The 20,759-nt window shown below is 38.4% G+C and overlaps 1 protein-coding gene and 1 pseudogene across 5 annotated transcripts in view; one reads left to right on the top strand and one right to left on the bottom strand.

The window, feature by feature from the left end:
• The window catches only part of Gtf2e2 (general transcription factor IIE subunit 2), a 121,434-nt gene that overhangs the window by 23,944 nt on the left and 76,731 nt on the right, over nt 1-20,759 (top strand). Inside the window, exons 1-2 of one of the 5 annotated variants that reach the window (XM_087216947.1) lie at nt 16,076-16,095; nt 20,510-20,682. In XM_087216947.1, coding sequence (XP_087073073.1) covers nt 20,650-20,682 — 33 coding nt within the window. In that variant the 5' untranslated portion in view covers nt 16,076-16,095; nt 20,510-20,649. Of the gene's footprint in view, nt 1-16,075; nt 16,096-16,622; nt 16,866-20,509; nt 20,683-20,759 lie in introns of those variants that run through there. The other 4 variants (XM_004867660.3, XM_087216946.1, XM_087216944.1 and 1 more) reach the window with 4 other exon arrangements.
• On the bottom strand, nt 2,608-3,422 carry LOC101725523 (TLC domain-containing protein 4 pseudogene; annotated as a pseudogene).

Below are 20,759 nucleotides of genomic sequence, written 5' to 3'. Positions count from 1 at the left end.
GTCTTATTCCTGATTTTAGTGTGAAGGATTTCAGTTTTTGACAATTTAGTATGATGTTGGCTGTTGGTTTTTCATGTATGGCTTTTATCAGGTTGAAATAAAGACCATCCATTCCAATTTTCTGTAGGGTTTTTATCATGAATGGGTGTTGAATTTTGTTGAATGCTTTTTCTGTATTGAGATGGCTTTGTCCTTGGCTCTGTTAATATAGTGTATTACATTTATTGATTTGCATATGTTGAACCATCCCTGCATCCCTGGAATGAATCCCACTTGGTTTGGGTGTATGATCTGCATTCTGTTTGCCAGTATCTTATTGAGAATTTTTGCATCTATGTTCATTAGTGAGATTGGCCTATAATTCTCTTTTTCATTTGAGTCTTTCTCTGCTTTTGGGATCAGGGTGATGCTTGCTTCCAGGAATGAATTTGGGAGTATTACTTCTCTTTCAGTTTCACTGAAGAGTTTAAACAGTCGTGGCAGTAGTTCTTCTCTAAATGTCTTGTAGGATTCATCAGTGAACCCATCAGGACCTGGGCTTTTCTTTGTTGGTAAGTTTTTAATTACATTTTCAATTTTATTGATTGATATTGGGTTGTTTAGAATTTTATTTCAACGTTTATTTTTGTAAAGGAATGAATTTCCAAAATAGTTTCATAATATAAATGTCTTCCTTTTTTGTCCTTTTTTTTTTTTTTTTGGTACAAGGGATTGAACTTGGGTTCTTGTGCTTGCGCAGCAGGCGGCAGAACCACTGAGCTAAATCCCCTGCCCAATGTCTTCCTTTTTTAAAAAGCCACTTTTCTTGCAAAAGAGCATGAACAAGATAAAATCACTTTCTTTCTTACACCCTACCCCTCTAGATAACCAATACATATTTAAGTGACTATGATGTGGTCATCAATAATTTTAATGATCAATTATCAATATTAATATTAACTGCTTTTAAAATAAATACCTATATTTTACACTACTTTGCCAAAAATAAAAGTGCCTTTTATAAGCCAATCAACCTCATTTCATCATTTAGTTATTAACTGAATTTTCAATTCCCATTTTTAAATGCTCTAGAACTTATCTGGCTCCAGCCACAGTGAACAATCAAATCAAATTAGATTAAGAGTCTTGATTACATTCAACTAGCCTCCTTTCATCATCATAACACAAACAATGAAAGTGAATCAAACATTTTCCTTCAAATTGGGAAACTGAATGGATTAAATCTTTTGGTTTGGGTTCAATTAAGTTCAAGTATTTACCACTAGTTGAATTAAACTTTTTCCTTCGGTTAAGAACAATCATTAAAGTCAAGTGTTTGAGAAAAATATATAAAGGCAACAAGAGTTAAATAATTCTATATTAGCACTGCAAAAACCAAAGTGAACACACACACACACATATACACACACACAGTCATTTATTTTCATATTAAGACAGTAATTTTGATAACCAGAATGCTTGGATTAAATTATCTTATTCCTTCCTGCTTTTTAAAGAAAGACAGAAGTTCAAAGCACTCAAAGTGCTGAGTAAGTGAATATGCATGTAAACTGAGTAAAACATGAATACCGATCATTTTGTCATTTTGGTCTGGTCCAGAAGAGGCCTATTTTAGGAGCAAGACAAAACATACTGCATAAGAAGACTACTGATAACGTCAGGTTCTGAACTCGGGAGGTGTTACACATAAAAATAATATATTTTTCTTAGAAAAAATAACAAGAAAGCAGACAGTAACATTAAAATGATTTTTCTTATAGATCTCATCAACAGTATTAGTCTAGTCCAGTGGTGGCAAACCTATGGCACACGTGCTGCAGTAGCTGTATCACTGAAAGCTCCAAAAGGTTCACTTTCCCTAGCCTAGTAATTTATCAATGTGAATTCTTAGAAGAATCTCATCCTTAAAGGAGGTCCACAATATCTGCCTTAAGTCTTACTACAAAATAAAAAGAAATAAGGTGATAAAATGCTAAAATAGAAATAAGTAACATCTAAAAAAAAATCTTAAAATCCAGGAAGTATATTCCATGATCAAACTAATGAAAAATCCTCAATTTGAGTAAGATACTTCATCACTAGTAGATGACTACATATCTAAAATAGAAAATGTCACTTTTAATAGTCTGGAGAAAAGATCATGTCAACAATTTGGAAATAAAAACCTACATAGGTGTTGACATAAGAAAAAAGTACAACACAAAAAATTGTTGAGAGTTACTTATAGATTTAAAAGTAGCTCCATCTTTTCAACAAAAGCGGCAGCACACCAAATGCACCAAATTATCACAGTCATCTTTCCACAGAGAAAAATACTAATGCAGGCTATGAGATTTCTGAAAAGATTCACCACTATATCTATAATTTTTATTTAAAACTTTTAGATTTTATCCATGCTTATAATGCAGAAGAAAAGAGAAAATCTTAGAATAAAGACTAAATTTTAATTTCTTCTAAAAAGAAGAAAATATGACACTGAAACCCTGAATAACAATTATAAATCATAAGGAAGCACAAGAACATGCCAATTCATCCTATTAGTAGATACAATGCTGGATAGTAATGAAGATTGCTTATCTAATCAAAGGGGTTTGACAAACCACACCTTTAATCAAGTTTTCCATTCTGAAGACTTATTGGCTTTCTCTTGTCTGATGAGAGAGATGACTTAGATGCACCTTTTAGAGATTTTGATCATCCACATGACATTCATCACATCCAAAACAATACAATTAGAGATCCAGGAACACTGAATTACAAATCCCAGCCTGATGTAGGGTTCTGTTCCATACACAGACTACAAGAAGCTGTAGAAAGGAGGTATTACAGCAATCTGCACAATGAAGAACACCACTGTCATGAGAATTCCATTGATGACATTAGCTTTGGAAAACTTTGGATACTTCAGAGCTTCAGAGAACCACCGCTGATTCACAAAATGGCTGGAAAGCTCTGTAAGCAGTCAAAAATTTGCAGTGTAGCCCAGCACTTGATATTTCAGTACAAAGCAGTATTCATACAGCACTGCACAATGATGAATTATGAAAATTTTGTCACCAATCACTTTCCAATAGAAAATGAGGATCAACAAATCAGAAATGAGGTAGCCTGAAGCAGTAGCAATATTTAGTTTCACAAATGATGAATTGCCCCAAAGTGGATTAGCTCTTGTAGCCTCATCAAAGAGGAAAATATATAGGCCCCAAATCCCAACCACCAAAGAATGGAGTGTAGCGACTACCCTTGAGTTCTATTCAATCTTCTTTTCTAAACTGAGACTATTAAAACCTGAAGAAACTTTTGCAGGAAACCAGTAACTTACAAAGTGGAAAAGAAACTGAAAGGTGAGAGAGCTAGTACAAAGAGTGCTGATAACCAGTTTGGTGTCAGTATCCATATTTCATCAACAGAGCCAGGGTACAGAGGAGCAACAGTTCACTGCAGCAGAAGCAGCAAAAGCAACAAGGGACAGGTTGTTTAGAATTTTTAGGTCTTCTTTGCTCATCTTTGGTAATTCATATATAACTAGAAATCTGTCTCTTCTGTGTTTTCCATCTCATTGTCATATAGGTTCTCAAAGTAGGTATTGATGATCCTCTGGATTTCTGCTCGGTCTGTTGTAATTTTACCCTTTTCATTCCTAATTGCATAGATTTGGGCCTTTTCTTTCCTTTTTCTGATAAGGTTGGCTAAGGGTTTGTCAATTTTGTTGATTCTTTCGAAGAACCAACTCTTGGCTTCATTGATTTTTTTTGAAAGATTATTTAACATTAACATTTTATAGAACATAAACTCAACTCAAGAGCAAAGACGCTCTGGGGCAGTCATATGGTGGCCCGACAGGGTAACCTCCTCGCCAAACCAACTTTTCTTTCCATTAAATTAAAAAAAAGTTGTCAGTGCATTTTAGCAGTACATCAATTGCATAATGGCATAGAAAACTAGCATAAAATATTCTTTTGCTAAAAGGTCTCATCATACTGATTTTTATCTGTTGGTTAATGGTGCCACGCACCATCTTCCAAGTCACCTTGGACTGAAATCTTGTTATCAGATAGTACTCATCTTTGCCCTAACTTTACACCGTTAGTGAAACACTAGGAGATGTTCTTCCTTTCTAAATAGTAAGAACAATGCTTTAGGGTTTTTTCTTTGTTTTTCTTCTGTCCCCTAGTAGGACAGCCATTGTCTTACACTAGGGTATTGTGATAAGCCCCTAATCTTTTTTTTTTTTTTGGTACGGGGGAGTGAACTTGGGTCCTTGCACTTGTGCAGCAGGCTAAGCCCCTAATTTTGGTGTTTCACTTTTCCATCTTGTCTCCTATGCACACTACTGTCAAATCTGTCAGCATTAGTGTCCAGGGACTGGTGTGACAAAGTACTCCAAACTAAGTGGTTTAAACAGCAGGCTCAATAATTTCTTCATCATTCCTTTTCCATGGTAAATGATGAATGTGAAAACTAAACCTCAATAGAAAGTAAAGTGGTTTATCCTTAAAGCTTAGCCTGTAGACAAAAGTTATAGTTGTAAATCCTGGAATTAAGAGTTGCATTCATTTTCAATTTGATTTAATTAAAATGAGGAAAGAACTCAAGCTCTTTGGTAGCTTTTGCCAAGATATTAATTCATGGACTTTCCCCTTATCTCTACATGTGATTCTGAAATGAGTTTGGAACAATCTTTTGAAGAAAAGCCTGTAAATGGTCAAAGAAGCGTATGTAATATTTTTCTGAAAATCAGAAGTTTTGGAAGAGGAGCAACCTGGGTAGAGTAAGGTCATATGACTCGGAGTCAGAAGTTCTGGTGTTGAATTCAGTTCTATCACATTGTTGTCCCAGAGTTCTCATCCCTTCCTGGGTAAAATGGTAATGGTAACACCAATTTCAAATATTAGGTAAGGTGAGGCTCAGGGAAACTGTGCACTCCCAGTTGCTTAACAGAACAGGAGTTTATTTCTTGCTATGTAAAGTCTTGAAGGGGTGTTCTCACTTAGTGTGTAGCTTTTCTCCAAAAGATAATTTGAGGATGTAAATGCTTTCAGTTGGATGTCTTCTGGCTTCTACCCATGGTTTCCAGGAGCTGCAGCAGGTCAAAGAGCATGGGGATTACAAATCTCCATTTACAAACCAGTCAGTTTGGTTGTGGGCCATACAGCTTTTGCTCACAGTTCATTGGCAAGTTTCCAGTTACATAGCCACACTTCTATGGGAGGAATCGGGTTCCTATAATTAAGACAGAGAACATGATTTGAGGCATCTGCAGGACATCAGGTAGATATTATTAGGTGGGCATGACCAGGTAGCAACTGGTCCTTTGGGTACGTAGGCTGTGCTTTTCACATATAGATTTTTTAGTTTGTAGGGGTTTCAGTTCATAGTCAGCTGGCTCCGAGGATGGGATGGCAAATGGGCATGGCAGAGCAGAAACAACACGGTGCATACAAGGTAGCAGAGGCAACACGGGTTCATTGATTTTTTATCATTCTGTTAGTCTCCGTTATGTTGATTTCTGCTCTGATCTTTATAATTTCCTCCCTCATATGAGCTTTGGATTTGTCTTTCTCTTCTTTTTCTAGAAGCTTGAGGTTCAGCATTAGGTTGTTTGAGCTCACTCTGTTTTTCTAATATGGGTATTCATTGCTATGAATTTCCCTCATAAGACTGCTGTCATTGTGTCCCATAAATTCTGATATGTTGTATTGGCATTGTTGTTTATTGTAGAAATGGTCTAATTTCTTCTTTAATTTCCTCTGTGAATGATTGGTTGTTCAGGAGGGTGTTGTTCAATTTCGACATGTTTATGAAGTTCTTGTGATTTTTTTTTGCTATTGATCTCCAATTTCATTGCAATATGATCTGATAATATATAGGGGATAACTTCAGTTCCTTTGCATTGACTTAAACATGTTCTATGAACAAGTATGTGGTCTATTTTGGAGAATGACGACCCATGTGCAGGTGAAAAGAATGTGTATTCTGATTTTGTGGGGTAGAATACTCTGTAAACATTTGTTAAGTCCATTTATTCAAGAATTTGGTTCAGTTCTAGTATTTTATTGTTGATTTTTTGTCTAGTTGATCTGTCTGTTTGTGACAGTGGGATATTGAGGTTTCCCACTACTATTAGTGCTTATTTGATTTTTCATGTCCATTAGTATTTATTTCATATAATTGGGTGCACTAGTATTTGGTGCATATATATTTATGGTTGTCATCTCTTCCTGTTGGATTGTTCCCTTTACAAAGATGCAGTGACCTTCTTTGTCTCTCTTAATTAGTCTTGATTTGAAATCCATCTTCTCTGCAAATAGGATAGCTACTTCTGCTTTTTTTTAGGTTCCTGTCACATGGAGTATTGTTTTCCACCCTTTAACTTTTAGTCTATGAATTTCTTTTTGAATTAAATGTGTTTTGCTGCCTGCTGTGCAAGCACAAGGACCTGAATTCGATCCCCAGTACCAAAAAAAAAATTTTTTTTGGAATGCAAGTTGGGTATTTGTGATGTTCCTCAGGTGTTCTTTGTCATGAAAGTATCTTATTTCTCTACCAATTTTGAAAGTTTTGCAGGGTACTTCAATGTGGGTTGGAGGTTGTTTTCTTTTAGGGCCTGAACTACTTCGCTCTAGGCTCTTCTTGAGTTGAGGGTTTGCGCTGAGAAGTCTGCTGTGATTCTGATGGGCTTTCCTTTGTATGCGATTTGTTTCTTTTTTCTAACTGCTTGTAATATTTTGTTCCTCTGGTGGGTTTCTGGAATCTTAACTATTATATGTCTAGGTGTAGATTTTTTTTATCATGGCTAGTTGGAATCCTATATGCCTCACTTATCTGTATGTCAAATTCTTTCCCCCTGTTTGGGAAGTTTTCTGCCATTACTTCTGTGAACAGTTTTTTTATGTTGTTTGCACTATATCCTTTCTCTACTTTGACCCTGATCAGTCTTACGTTATTCTTCTTTGCATCATCCAGCAACTGCTGGATTGATTTCTTGTGGTCCCTTGCTATTTTTAAGAAATCATTCATTTCCTGGTCACTAAGTGCAATTCTGTCTTCTATATCTGAAATTCTATCCTCATTTTGGCCCATTCTGCTGTGTAAACTTTCAGTGGAGTTTTTAATCTCCTGGATATATGTTTGAATCTGTTTTATGGATTCCATTTCTTTATATCCTGGGATTCCATCATTTCCCTGAGCTCCTCTATTTTTTTAAACTGTGTCTGCTCTAGAGTTATTAATAATCTTTCAATATGGTCACCATCTCTGTTGTTATCTGAGAAATTATTTCTGATTTAATTTTTTCCAGATCCTCTTTTGTTGCCAGTTCAGGGAGTCCAGGTGGTTGAGTTTTGGATTGTTCCATCTCACCCCCTGGATTTCCCTTTGGTGATCTAGAAACCTGGGTTTGCATCTTGTTTAGGTGTCTTCTCATTTCTATTTTTTTGTTATTGTTGAAGTTTTTGGTTTAATTTGCTGCTTGAAAATTGCTTATTGCAGGTATCTTTATTGCTAGTGTTTAGAGCCCTTAGGGAATGGCTACTTCTTGGATTGTTTTCCTGGTATAGTTGTCCTTTGGGTTTTGAGTCTGTAATGGCCTTTATGTGATCTCAGTTGACACTACCAGTAGAGACAACAGACTAGAACAATCACGTCACCTTGGCCAAAGTAATACAATCAGCAACAACAATAGCATCAAACACAGTTTAGAAAATAACAAATTGTGGTATCTATTATTCTGACACCTTTAACTGCATAAACCAGATTTGTGGTTATATATCAAAATCAAGGACCAACCAGAAATATGTTTACAGTTAGTAAGCCCTTCAATATAGCAGCCTTACCCTCTGGGAAGAAGACTTAGAAGGAATTGGGGGTGGGGGGGAGGATAGAGAGATAGAAGGAGAGGTTAGAAGTAGGGCTAGAGGACACAGGAGGCAGATTCATGTTCTGTAGGTGGTGCTGGTCCCAGCAACCACCAATCACTGTAGTCTGCTCTGTCTTTGCTCTCTCAGTGGGCTTCAGTTTTCAACAACAAGCCTTGGAGAGGCCCTCTCTCTGCTACTCACCACTGTGCCATCTTTCTGAGCTCATAGCAATAGTTTTCTGGCCCCAGGTGCCTCTGCCCCATGGATCTGGATCTGAGGGATGCCCTCAAGGTCTTGGGGATGCCCTACATCTCACAGGGTCTGGGAATGGGTGGGCACATGTTTCACAGAGTCCGGGAATAGGCCAAAAATTTTTAATCTCATCATATTAACAACTTTTGCACAGCAAGAGAAACCACCAACAAAGTGAAGAGACAACCCACAGTGTGGAAAAAATATTTTACCGTCTGTTCCTCAGACAAAGGACTAGTATCTAGAATATATAAAGAGTTCAAAAAAACCCCCTCCTGAATTTAAAGACCTAATCCAAAAATGAGCTTCTGAAATGAAAAGACACTTCTCAGATGAAGAAGTAGAAACAGCAAATAAATATATGAAAAAAGGTTGAACATCACTACTCATTCCAGAGATGCAAATTAAAACAACACTGAGATTCCATCTCCGGAAAGAATGGCTACTATCAAGAAATCAACCAATAACAAATGCTGGCAGGACTGTGGGAAAAAGGAACCCTTCTCCTCTGTTGGTGGAGTGTAAATGGGTACAACCAATATGGATATCAGTGTGGAGATTCCTCAAAAAACTAAAACTAGAGGTTCTATTTGACCCAGCTATTCCATTTCTTGGTATCTTCCTGAGAGAATTAAAAGCATCATACCACAGTGATATATGCACACCTTTGTTAATAGTGGCACAGTTTATAATAGCTAAATCTTAGAAACAGCCCAAATGCCCATCAATAGATACGTGGATATAGAAGATGTGGGGTTTTTTTTTATACAATGGAGTACTACTCTGCCATAAAGAAGGATAACCTTGAGACATTTCTAGCTAGATGGATGCACCTTGAGACTATACTCTTTTTTTTTTTGAGACTATACTCTTAAGTGAGATAAATCAGACACACATGTTTAAATAGTGCATTATTTCTCTGGTGTGAAAAATTGAAAGTGGAAATAAGGACCAAAATGTTGGGAAATGAGAAGAAAATGTTCAAATGAGGAGAACAAGGGGGTTGAGGTGGGAAAGGAAAGAAGGGACAATGGGAAAAAAGAGAATAGAAGAAAAAAATGAAAACAAAGCTTTTGTAAATAAGGAGGGGAAGAGGAATAGAGGGAGGGGAGAGAAATGGGAAAAAAGAAGAAGCAAGCTATATCATATACAGGTATAAATTTCCTGTGATGAATGTTATCATCATGTGTTTCTAAGATGTATCAAGAAATGTTTTGCTTTTTAAAAAAAAGCCCTAGACTCTATAATTTCCAGTACTGCCACACACACGTACAGAGATACACACACACATGATTTAGTATAAAAACTAGCACAAAATAAACTTAGTAGTCTGTGGCTATTCTTTTTTTTTTTTAACCACTTCCTACTCATTTGAACATTCCTGTCTCATTTGAACATTCCTGTCTCATTTGAACATTTCTTTGTGTGTGTGTGTGTGTGTGTGTGTGTGTGTGTGTGTGTGTGCAGTACTGAGGATTGAACCCAGGGCCTTTGCACTGAGCTACGTCTCCAGCCCTTTTTGAGACAGAATTTTGGTAAATTACTAAGTTTGCTAGACTGGACCTTAACCACTGTATTTCCCCCCAAACAAAACCAAGTGTTATAATAATTTTTGCTGCAAAATACCCAATAGGGCTTATATTCAATCTACATTTATTTATGTACAACAGTCTACATTTGTTCCTTTGTTCATGTGCAAAAACCTACATTTATTCAAATACAGTCACGTCATCTTGACTCTCCAAACTCCAAATTCTGGCAACCATTTCTTGTAGAACCATTGCCCTTGATCTCACATGTCCAGCAATAGATGAGCACATCCTGTCCATGTAGCATACTTGTATACACTGGCAACACAGCTGTTAGTGATTTTATCCCATGAATTCTGTTTTTTTAGTACTGGGGATTGAACTCAGGACCTTGCTCTTGCCAGGCAGGTGCTGTGCCGATGAACTACATCTCCAGCCCTATCTCATGAATTCTTCACTGAAGTCACAACCTCTTTCAGGCTGTGCTTCACAAAGTTTCCATTAAATCAAGTGTTAATTAAAGACTTACAAGACAGGATAGGCAATAAAAATGACAGTTAAGAATGATGGTCCAGGGTCAGGGATTTAGCTGAGTGGTTTCGCCGCCTGCCTTGCAAGCACAAGGACCAGAGTTCAATCCCCAGTACTGAAAAAAAGAATGATGGTCCACACAGGAGCATGAGAAATTGCAGGCACCAAAATTCAGAAACTGTTCCTTTATCTCACACAAGTGTATTAAGTACATCTGTTATAACACACGACATACTGAATTATGAAGATGCATCTTACAATCACTTCTGTTCGGTATCAAGTGTGTAGGTTATTCCTGCATTGTCTGTATTCCCAACTGGTCATTCAGCAGGAAGTCTTGAGTTCCTCTGTTTACATAGGTGTTTACCTCTCATCCAGAGGCACCCACTTGGGTATTTATAAATATTTAATTACAATTTATATTATCATTTCTTTTAAACATTAATGTCAATAATTTTATTTATATTTACTTATACATTAAATTATTTTATAATTCAATATATCTGTTGTGTGTTGCAACAGACATACTAAATGCATCCATCTGACTGATGAGCTTAACTGGGGCTTATTTTTGAGGTAGGGCTTATATTCCAAGCATCCTGAATAATCATCCTAGGGTTTATTTTCTGGTTAGGTCTTATTTTTAGGGAATATGGTACTCTGCCATAAGGAAAGATAAACTAGGGTAATTTATAGGAAAATGGATGAACCTTGAGACCATAATGTTGAGTAAAGTAAATCAGACCCAGAAGGTTAAATATCACATGGTTTCTCTTATATGAGAAACCCAAAATACATATTTTTTTTTCCATACTGGGGATTGAACTCAGGACCTTGTGCTTGCAAGGCAGGCATGTTGCTGCTGAGCTACATCCCTGGCAGAAACCCAAAATACAAGTAGAGCAAAATAAAAGATAAATAACAGGAAGTAGGGAGACAGATCTTTTTCAAATGGAAAGGTGATCAAAAGATGGAAGAGAAAGGAGAAGAAAAAAGGAATTAATATGTGTTATGTACATGTACCAACTCCACACAAGGAATGTAAACATTATGTACTTCAAGCATGTACTAATAAAAATAAAACCCAGAGGTTAAAGTCCCCAAAAGGATTTAGATCCACCAAATGGCTACAGAAGGAATAAATCCCAAGGATGAGAATGAGTCCACGATCCCTCAGAAGCCTACAGTTTAGCCTTTTTGTAGGTTTGCTGGATGTACTGTGTGAATATGGTCTTGTTCTAAATGCCAGTGAGGACATTGGCGAGCAAGGAGCTATTGCAGTAGCTGGCTTTCATGCTAGAAGGCAGATTTAAGAAAAGGATGGCATTTCAAGGGGAAGAGTCTAACTAGATTCTACATGAGGAAGACTAGTCTGCTTAAAAAGACTTGAGGGCCAGGGATTTAGCTCAGTGGTTCTGGCGTCTGCCGCACAAGCGCAAGGTCCCGAGTTCGATCTCCGGTACCAAAAACAAAATGAACAAAACCAAAAAAAGACTTGAATTCCGCTGCCTGCCTTGCAAATCTTGAGTTTGTTTCCAGGTACCAACAAAAAAAAGACTTGAATTCAAAGGAGCCCAGGTTGGTACTTGGGATATAGGCACCAAGTAATCCAAATAAGCAAAAATAATACAAACAAGGGAAATATTATAACTCCCAACCTGCTAGATATCTGAAACAGGAGTTTGTGGTCTCTAAAATCGAAGAATGAATTCTAGGAACAACGGAGGTTAAGAGTGGAAAAAATTTATTGAGAGCAAGATAGCTTCTGTCTAAGAGAGAAAGGGGACCAGAAAGTGGGTTGTCTGGTCACTTTCTCAAAGGCATTTTATTGAGCAAAGCCACAAAGTGAGGCAGGTTCAAGCTGGGACAAAACTATAGTCAACTAAGAAGATCCAATGGGAAATCACAGTGTGGGCATAAGGTGGGACAAAACTATAATTAACCAATGAGATTATAAATTCAGTCATTCAGGTAATATTGATTAAATGGGGATTAACTAGGGAAACTAATCACTTAGCAAGCGTGCATAGAATGAACAAGGAATTTCTAGAAAGGAAATGGGCCAGAGAGATTGATGCGTATTTAGAATATTAATCACTGCTATTTATCTCCAGGGGAAGTATTTGGGTGGAATACCTTTTCTCTTTTTATAATGCTGATCAGTGCATGTGCCTCACTTATTTTTCTATGCTGAGGGCCCAGCTTTATCCAACTGCCTTATAATAATTTCTGACTAACTTAGCTATCTGTAATACTTGGAGAAACAACTTTCTTGTTTCTTCTCTAAATTTTAGTGCACTCACAGTGATCAAGCTAAGGCTGTCAGCCACAGAGTTTATTTCTCATGCATGTGACTTGTCTGTTGTGGGTGGGTCACAGGTCATCTTCCCTCTAGGAAGAGGACTGACAGAGTGCCCTAGTTTTGAGCGTTGCAGGGTCTTATGGCTGAGGGACAAGTAAGACAGTGAATTACAAGCTCGTTCTTAAAGCTTTTCCTTGGATGTCCCTTTTTTTTCTTTTTTTGAGATGGTCTCCCTATGTAGTTCAGGCTGACCTTGAACTCAGCGAAATCCTACTGCCTCAGCCTCCCAAGTGCTGGGATTACAGGCTGTTTTTTTGTTTGTTTGTTTGTTTTTGAGGCAGAAGCTCAGGCTAGCCTCAAACTCTGCCTGGGCCTCCCAACTGTTGGAATTAGAGGCATGCGCCACCATGTCTGACATGGAACCATGTTATTGTGCTGATATTTCATTAGCCAAAGAAGTCAGTCATGTGCCACTCCTAGTGTGCAAGAGGATGGGAAATATAATCGTTGCTCTGAAAGAGGAAGTGGACAATTATGAATAATTATGCAACCTACCATGCGAGTCATCAACTCTGACAACTGGGAAATTACTAGTGACCTTCAAAAAGGAGTTGGGTTCTTATGATGCTTATAATTTAATGACTACATTCTGTAGTCCACACACCATACTGAGTGCTTTACCTTTATCTAAGTTAATCCTTTGCATTACAGATGAGGAAGCATAGGTTTAGAAAGATTAAATACTGACGAAAATTCATATAACTACAAAGTGGTAAGAAATATATTTAGTTTAGTTGTCTACCATGCCAATATTTTAATCCTTGAAGGTTAATGGCTAATATTGGCTCTTTGAAGAAAGTTTGATAGAGGATGAATGCTTAAGAAGGTATCAGAGTCATGGGAAGTTATGTTTAGGACTGGACAGGCTGAGTGGGAAAGCAGGGGAAAAGTTTCCAAGGGAGGAGAGTATTAACATTCCAGAACAGATGAAGAACATTCCAGACAGATGAAGCATAAAGTGCTTTAGCTCTTGTTTGTACGAATACAAACTAATTTGTTTTGTTGACTATTTTGAGAATTTAGGTATCTACTTAGTTGAGACGATTAACAAGTAAGGGGAGTTGAAGGCAGCTATTGATGTCAGAATTTTCCTCTTTTGAATAATTAGAATGGAAAATTAAGCCACTACATACAAAAGAATAAAGTTCTGATTTCTTTTTCTGTGTGTGGTGCTGGGGATTGAATCCAGGGCTTCATGTGCTCGGTAAGCGCTCTACCATTGAGCCATACCCTCAGCCCACAACCTTAGTATAAAATTTACAAATTCTGTTTCCTAAAGAGGCCACCATACTTTCTACCAAAGATTATGCAGGATATTATAAGCATCCAGGAGGTAAGACAAAGTGCCACAGTATTTATTAGTTGTTTGGATAGTTCTTCATATAATTTGACACTGGCCACACCCTCTGACCTGGACATCCTGAGGGTGCCAATAGGGAGGTGGTTTTAATTAATATACAGGTTTATTTAAGCATCAGTAGTAGAGATTGTATGTACAGTATATATAATAGAATCTATAAATAGCCATGTCCTTTACTTCATAGTGGGATTTTTTTTCTGTGCCCTCCTTAAGCCTTGGCTACAGGATGCCTTAGAAGAAATCCAGATGGTTTTAGAGTTGGTAATAAGGATGAGAAGGCAGGATTAAAAACTGTATGTTTTATTCCAAATATTGGGCTCTCTGAGATCAAGTTAATTTGGGCTGATATTTGGAAACAAGTTGGTCCTTGTAGTCAACATTACCAGCAAAAGAAATCTTTTTGTTTTGTTTTAATTTACTTCTGACAGGAGAACAGCCTAAATACAGGCCCTAGAGTTAGCCCAGTTTTGCCTTTTTTCTTCCATTTTTGTCTTTACTTGAGTAACATCAGGGTACAGGATATTACCCAAAAGTGCTAGAACAATGAAGGCATTGCTTTCTGTGTTATTGCCTAGTGGCAGGCCACAAGCAGTATAAGCAGGGAGTGATATTACTGATTTGAAACATACATCATTGACATATTGTAATAGGTCTTGCTGGGGTGTGTGTGTTAGGGTTTCAGTGAAAATAATGCTAATATCTGGGTAAAGGAGGGGCATTTGAAATTTGGGAATCTGGAATACAAATAATATGTTCTGATGTTGTCTCTAGCTTAGTTGTTCCAACTGGCTAATATGAGAAAGGAATTGTTGGGAGCATTAACTGAGTGCTTTCTGTGTGGTAGGTTTAGTTCTGTAAAAGCACTCTAATAAATTTCTAATTATCAAGTGAATTGATAATGAGCATGTGTCAAATTTTATTTAATACAAGTGGAAATGAACTCTCCACATGAGAATGAAGACTATGTAGTGCTTGCTATAGGCAAGGGAGGCAGCCACCATTACTTGAGTTTAGCAGACTCAAAGGCAATCAGGGGGAGAAGAAGCTTTATGAGGAGGGGGTGCTTCTGATATGTTCTGATTAAAGTTGTTGGCAGGGAGCTGCTGGTAGACTATGAAATGTTACGTAGTTGTTTTGGGGAACATATTCAGCTTTCTTCAGTTTGTGCTGGTATAAAGCTAAAATTAGAAAGTTGGATGCTTTCTTGAATAAATTCTATTTTGAGCTGCTTGTTGTAGAGGTTGTAGTTTGGTTTATGTGGGTGAGCGTTTTATCATATGTGGTCTAGCTTTTGTCCATTTGTACATTATGTCTGCAATTTTGTCCATTATGTACTTTAAGAGGGAGCCAGCAGAATGACAGAAAGAATTCCATGAGGATATAAGAAACTGAGATTCATATACACTCGTGAGAGAAAGCAATGTTTATTAAAACTTCTAAATTGATACAAAACTACAAGTTTCTCAGGATGATGCAATCAACCCCTGGGATTATGTTTTTGTATGGATCCCACCCTATTCTCCTCATTACATTTTATCACTTTCCTACCAGTTAATTTCTGACTTTATCAGGTTGTGAGACTTTTTGGGTCCTAATTAATGATTATTCAGGCAAGGTTATATTTCCTGGGGTATCAGATGACTATCACATGGGTTTATTACAAAACCCTCTAGTATGAAACTAATTAAAAGATCGCCACGCATGATGGTGCATGAATTACATAGAGAGACCCTGTCTTAAAAAAAGGGCAGACATCATCTTTTGCCTTTAAAAATCTGAATAACAAATTTAGGTATTATTTAATTGTAACCACATTCCAGCGCAAGTAATCCATTACAGTACTAGTGAGACAGAAAAATAAAAAGTCTGACAGACAGGTGGGACACCAGTCCAGGATAACGTTGGCATAAGCAGTTTTATTTTTTTCAGCCCCAGCAAATTCCTCCTTGAGGGCCTAACCCAACCAGGCCCAGCTACCTAATAAAGTTTGCTTTCTGCCTCCAAGTCCTGGGTGCCTTTTGGTGTTTACCGTTTGCTGCTACACTAGTGCAATTATGATCCTCTTTCCAGATGAGAAAACACAGATTAAGTAATTTAAGGAGTAACCAGTAGTAATTAAACGACAGCTACAGAATAGTCGAGCACTAGCTATGGTGCTGTGTTAGGTCCCAAGAGTCAGGAAAGAACCGCTGCAGGGCGTAGGTAAGGCCAAAGATTGGTTTTTGTTGCGTTATTTTCACCCCTTAATGATGCTTCTAAATCTAAAGTCCTTTACTTAGACAGTTCACAGTTGTGGACAGGGCCCGGGTTGGAGTTTAGAAGCTGGGCTCTATGTCAGGATTTCCCTTTGCTAGCCTCGCTTGTTTTTGTTGTTGTTGTTGTTGTTTTTTTTCTTCTTTTTTCGCTTGCAAAAGAGAGCTGGGATATTTTCTGAAGTTCAGGTGTTGGTGTTATTTAACGTCGTCACAAAATAAATGTTGAAAGGTTGAGTCGCCAGACGAGTTAGATTCCAGAGCTCGCAGTTTGATTTTCTGCAAAGAAAGGTGTTTTCCATTTTCGACAGCGCGCGTTACCCGACACCTCTCTCACCTGGTTCTCTGCTTAGCCTCCCGACACCCTCCGTTGTCATGGAGACTCAGGACGCCCTGCTGGCCCCGCCCCCACCCGGGAGGCCCGGGGCAGGGCACAAAATTACGCACGCGCATTCTCGGCAGCGAAGGAGCTGCGGTGGCTGACGGGACTGAGTGTCTAGCAGCCGGGTCAGGAAGTGGCGGGCGGAGACCGGGGCCGAGTTGCTCGCTGTACCGGCAGCGCCTGTGGGGAGACCCTGACCTGGCGGGCTAACGCTGGGCGGGCAGGCGGGGGCGCTGACGAGGAGCAGGAAGCTGAGGCCGTGCCGGCGTGGGCGGGTGGCCCAGTCGGAGTCGCGGGGAGGCGCCGGCGGGTCGCGTGAGGTTGCCCACCTCACTCAGGTAGGGGCTGTGGCCGCGGCTGAGGTCGCTGAGCGGGGCTGGGAGTTCCTCGGCTGGGGACGCGTTGCCTCCATTCCCCGAGGGGGCGAACGTGTCCTTCACGCCGAAAGAGGCTGCGGCTGCTGTTCTTAAGCCAAACACTTCAACACGCCAACTGTTCGCTTGGGAGCATTGTCTCTTTAGGCCGGAGTTTCATTGAGCAAACTTTTGGGGGGGAAAAGGTAAAATTCAGTCAGGGAGCTGATTTTAGCCGAGAGAAACGTGTGTGTAGTTGGACATCCACGGTGTCCAGCTGAGGGCTCTGATTTAGGGGCTGACACATGGACTGGTTTTTCACCTGCCTTTTGGAGGTGTAGTTTGTAATGATTCCTAACTTTAATTGCAGCGGTTGTTTTCAGCAGAGTCTGAAGACGTTTTCCAACGCAGATCTGTGGTCTTTTTCATCTTCTGAATTTCTTAAGAGGCTACCAGCCTGTTCTCCTCGGCTCCCGGCTATTCACAGTTGTGTGCTTAGGTGCCAGTGACTTCTCTGGGGCTCCAGCTAGGAAAGAAGCAAAAGAGAAAAAAGAAAGGCCAAGAGGTCGAGTTAGGGGAGAGATCCGTGGGCTGTGGAGGCCAAGATTTTAGTTTATTGCTTCTCAGTGTCCACGGAGAAACACGCGAGCTGTCTTGAGTTGTGGTAGGTGTTTTATTTATTTTTAAGAAATGTAAAACAGATATGGAGATGTGTCCTGTTTACTGCTCAGGTCAGTACTGAGATGTAGATCTCATACGTATATTGAGTAGACTCTTTGAAAAAGAAGTTAGGTGGCGCATGGGACTTTGAAAGACATTATTAACCTTTCTGCTCGAGGTGCCACTGAGCCTTCTTGCCCCACATGGGTGACCTTTGTTTTAGAGACATTTACTTGCTTTCCAGGTCTTGGGTAAGGAGCACTTGACTAGGAGTCATGACATCCTGCTTTTTCGAGGTGTATGACCTTAACTGTACTACTTCATTTCAGATTACATGTATTAAACGTAGTAACACTAGTACCTATTCGCTTAGAGTTAGGAAGATCAAAGACTGTAAACATTTCGGTTTTTGTGAACTGTACAGCTTTTAATGCCTTAAAGTCATTATTAAAATTCTGGATTATCTGTCTTTTCAAGGTGGAATAAACAAATGTTTCCCGGTCTTGGAGTTTGTAACCCGCGCGTTTCCTTCATTTTCTTGCTTGTGAATTCTTTTTCTTTTCTTGTCCTTACACTTTCCCTTGCTCAATGGTGTTTCTCACCTCCCTCACCCCAGAATTAATAATTTTATTTCTTATCAAATAGTAATACTGAAATAACATACTTCCATGGTTTTAAATTTTAAAAATCATTTTCATTAGTATTTTATTTTTACATTTGGGGCAGGTGTCTATAGCATTGGTATTGTCCTCATTTTACTTACAATGAGTTGAAATGTAGGAGTTGCAGAGGCATATGGCTGGCTGTTAGGAATTGAAACCTAGAGAAGTCCGAGACTCTTCACTCCTTCCTTCTATCTGAAATTCACACTGATTGTTCCTTATCAGTACTTATATTTTTAACTTTCGTCCCCAATTCACCTTGGTTCATTTTTTTTTTTTTTTTTGGTACCAGGGATCGAACTCGGGTCCTTGCCCAAATCCCCGGCCTGTTCATTGTTTTTCAAAAAAGGTTCTCAACACTTTCAGGTTGTCTTTGCTTGGAGGCAAGGATTTATTTTCTAGAACCTTTGAAAGCTTAGAGTGCAAGTACCATTTGTTTACTAAAGCCTTGCAAAATCAGTAATAAGTTTAGCGGAATTTAAAGGTGTTTTCCATTTGTTTACTAAGCAGATATTTATTGATGTATCCTGTGCTTAAAGATTTTCAAAGTACAGGTAGAAGCACTTATGTTTTTTACTTTACCATAGTGTGAAAGTGACACACATTCCGTAGGAACTGTACTTGGAATTTTTATTCTTCCCTGGCCTAGGGACCTGTGGTACTGGACTCTGATGATGCTGGTCAACTGAAGTGGCTTTTCGGCTCCCAGTCAGCCGCACCATCATGAGGACAGATAGCTGATCATCCACAGTGGGCTCTGTTGCTAAGCTATGTTTAGTAAGGTTAGGTGTACTAAATACATTTTCAGTTTAGGATGGGTTTAGCAGGTGTAACAACATTGTAAGTCAAGGAATGTCTACAACGTAGTCTTTTTCGTCTGCTTAACATCAGCTTCAACCTTGTCAAATGTGTTCATATAGTTAGCTTGAGCTCTTTGTACACCCTTGATAGGATGCTAGGGAGAGTTCAGAAAAGATTATTTATTTATTTATTTATTTATTTTTTCAGACAGGGTCTCCCTATGTAGTTCAGACTGTGCTGGAACTATGTAGCCCAGGCTGGTCTCGAACTGAAAGCGATCCTCCTGCCTCAGCCTCCAGAGTGCTAGGATTACAGGCGTGTGCCACCACACCCAGTTTAAGATTATTTTTTAGATTCTTGATTGACCTGTAACTTTCCTGGTCCTTTGAATTTTCTTATTGTAGTAGAGTTTTAGAATTGGGTCGAGGGGGGGATGTCTAAGAGGTTATTTAGTCCCACCACCCTCCAAAGCAGAAATTTTCTGTATACATTTTTATAAAATAATTAACCCAGTCTCTTCAGTAAATGAATGAGTGTTCACTAGTGTTTTTTTTTTTTTTTTGGTACTGGGTACCAAACTCGGGTCCTTGTGCTTGAGTTCACTAGTTTTTAAAACTACACTGTTTCATTTATAAGCAATTCTGATTTTTTTTTTTTTTTGTAATGAGCTTAAATTTGCCTCTTCTGATTTCTGCCCTGTAGTCCTGATTTTTCTAGGACAGTGTTGTCTAGTAGCCAGTTATATCTTTAAAAAAGTAAAAGTTGATGAAATTAATTTTCATATTGATTTGTTTTTTGTTTTTCTTTTTGGTAGTGGGGATTGAACTCAGGTCCTTGTGCTTGCGCAGCAGGCGACGAAACCACTGAGTTAAATCCCCGGCCCAAATTTTCATATTGAATCCATTATATAAAATACTTTAACACTATAAAGTATCTCAATAATTAAATTTTTTTCTTTGTTCTAAGTCTTTGAAGTCTAGTATATGTTTTGTACTTAAAGTACATCTCAGTTCTAACTAGCTACATTTTGCATGCTTAATAGGTGCATGTGGCTGCTGGTTGCCATATTGGACAGCGCAGTTCTAGAGCTTTAGAGAAAAATTGTTTCTTTTTTCTCTACTGCTTCCTAGCCCATAACAAGCACTATTTTTTTTTTTTTTTTTTGGTGCCCGGGGTCGAACTTGGTTCCTTGCACTTTCGGAGCAGGCAGCGAAACCGCTGAGCTAAATCCCCAGCCCCACAAGCACTATTTTTTGAGTGAATGAATAAATGAGTAAAACAAATGCTAGAGAATAATAAGAGGTAATTTTAGTTGGAAAATAAGGATTTGGCATACAGGGTTGAGTGGCTTGAATCTGTGTTAAAGATATTTTTAAACTGGGGATATAGCTCAGTAGCAGTGTTTCCCTGCATGTGTGAGGCCCTGGGTTCAATCTCTTGCACTGCAGGAAAAGAAGTGTATTTGTATTATTTATGTAATAATTATAAATATTTTTATCTTTGCAGCATTATGGATCCAAGTCTACTAAGAGAACGGGAACTGTTCAAAAAACGAGCTCTTTCCACTCCTGTAGTAGAAAAACGTTCACTACCTTCCGAGTCATCGTCTTCATCATCATCAAAGAAGAAGAAAGCAAAGGTAGATCATGGAGGATCATCAGGCTCTAAACAAAACTCTGGTTAGTAAAATTGTTTAGGATTGTTCGGTTTTTATTTTTCAGGAACCTTTTAGTAAGACTAAGTTCATTTTTTAGCT

This window comes from Heterocephalus glaber, unplaced genomic scaffold, assembly GCF_053883595.1.
Source record: "Heterocephalus glaber isolate CG9 unplaced genomic scaffold, H.glaber_assembly_v1.0 deba00001461, whole genome shotgun sequence".
Classification (NCBI taxonomy): domain Eukaryota; kingdom Metazoa; phylum Chordata; class Mammalia; order Rodentia; family Bathyergidae; genus Heterocephalus; species Heterocephalus glaber.
This window is presented reverse-complemented; position numbering and strand designations above follow the sequence as displayed.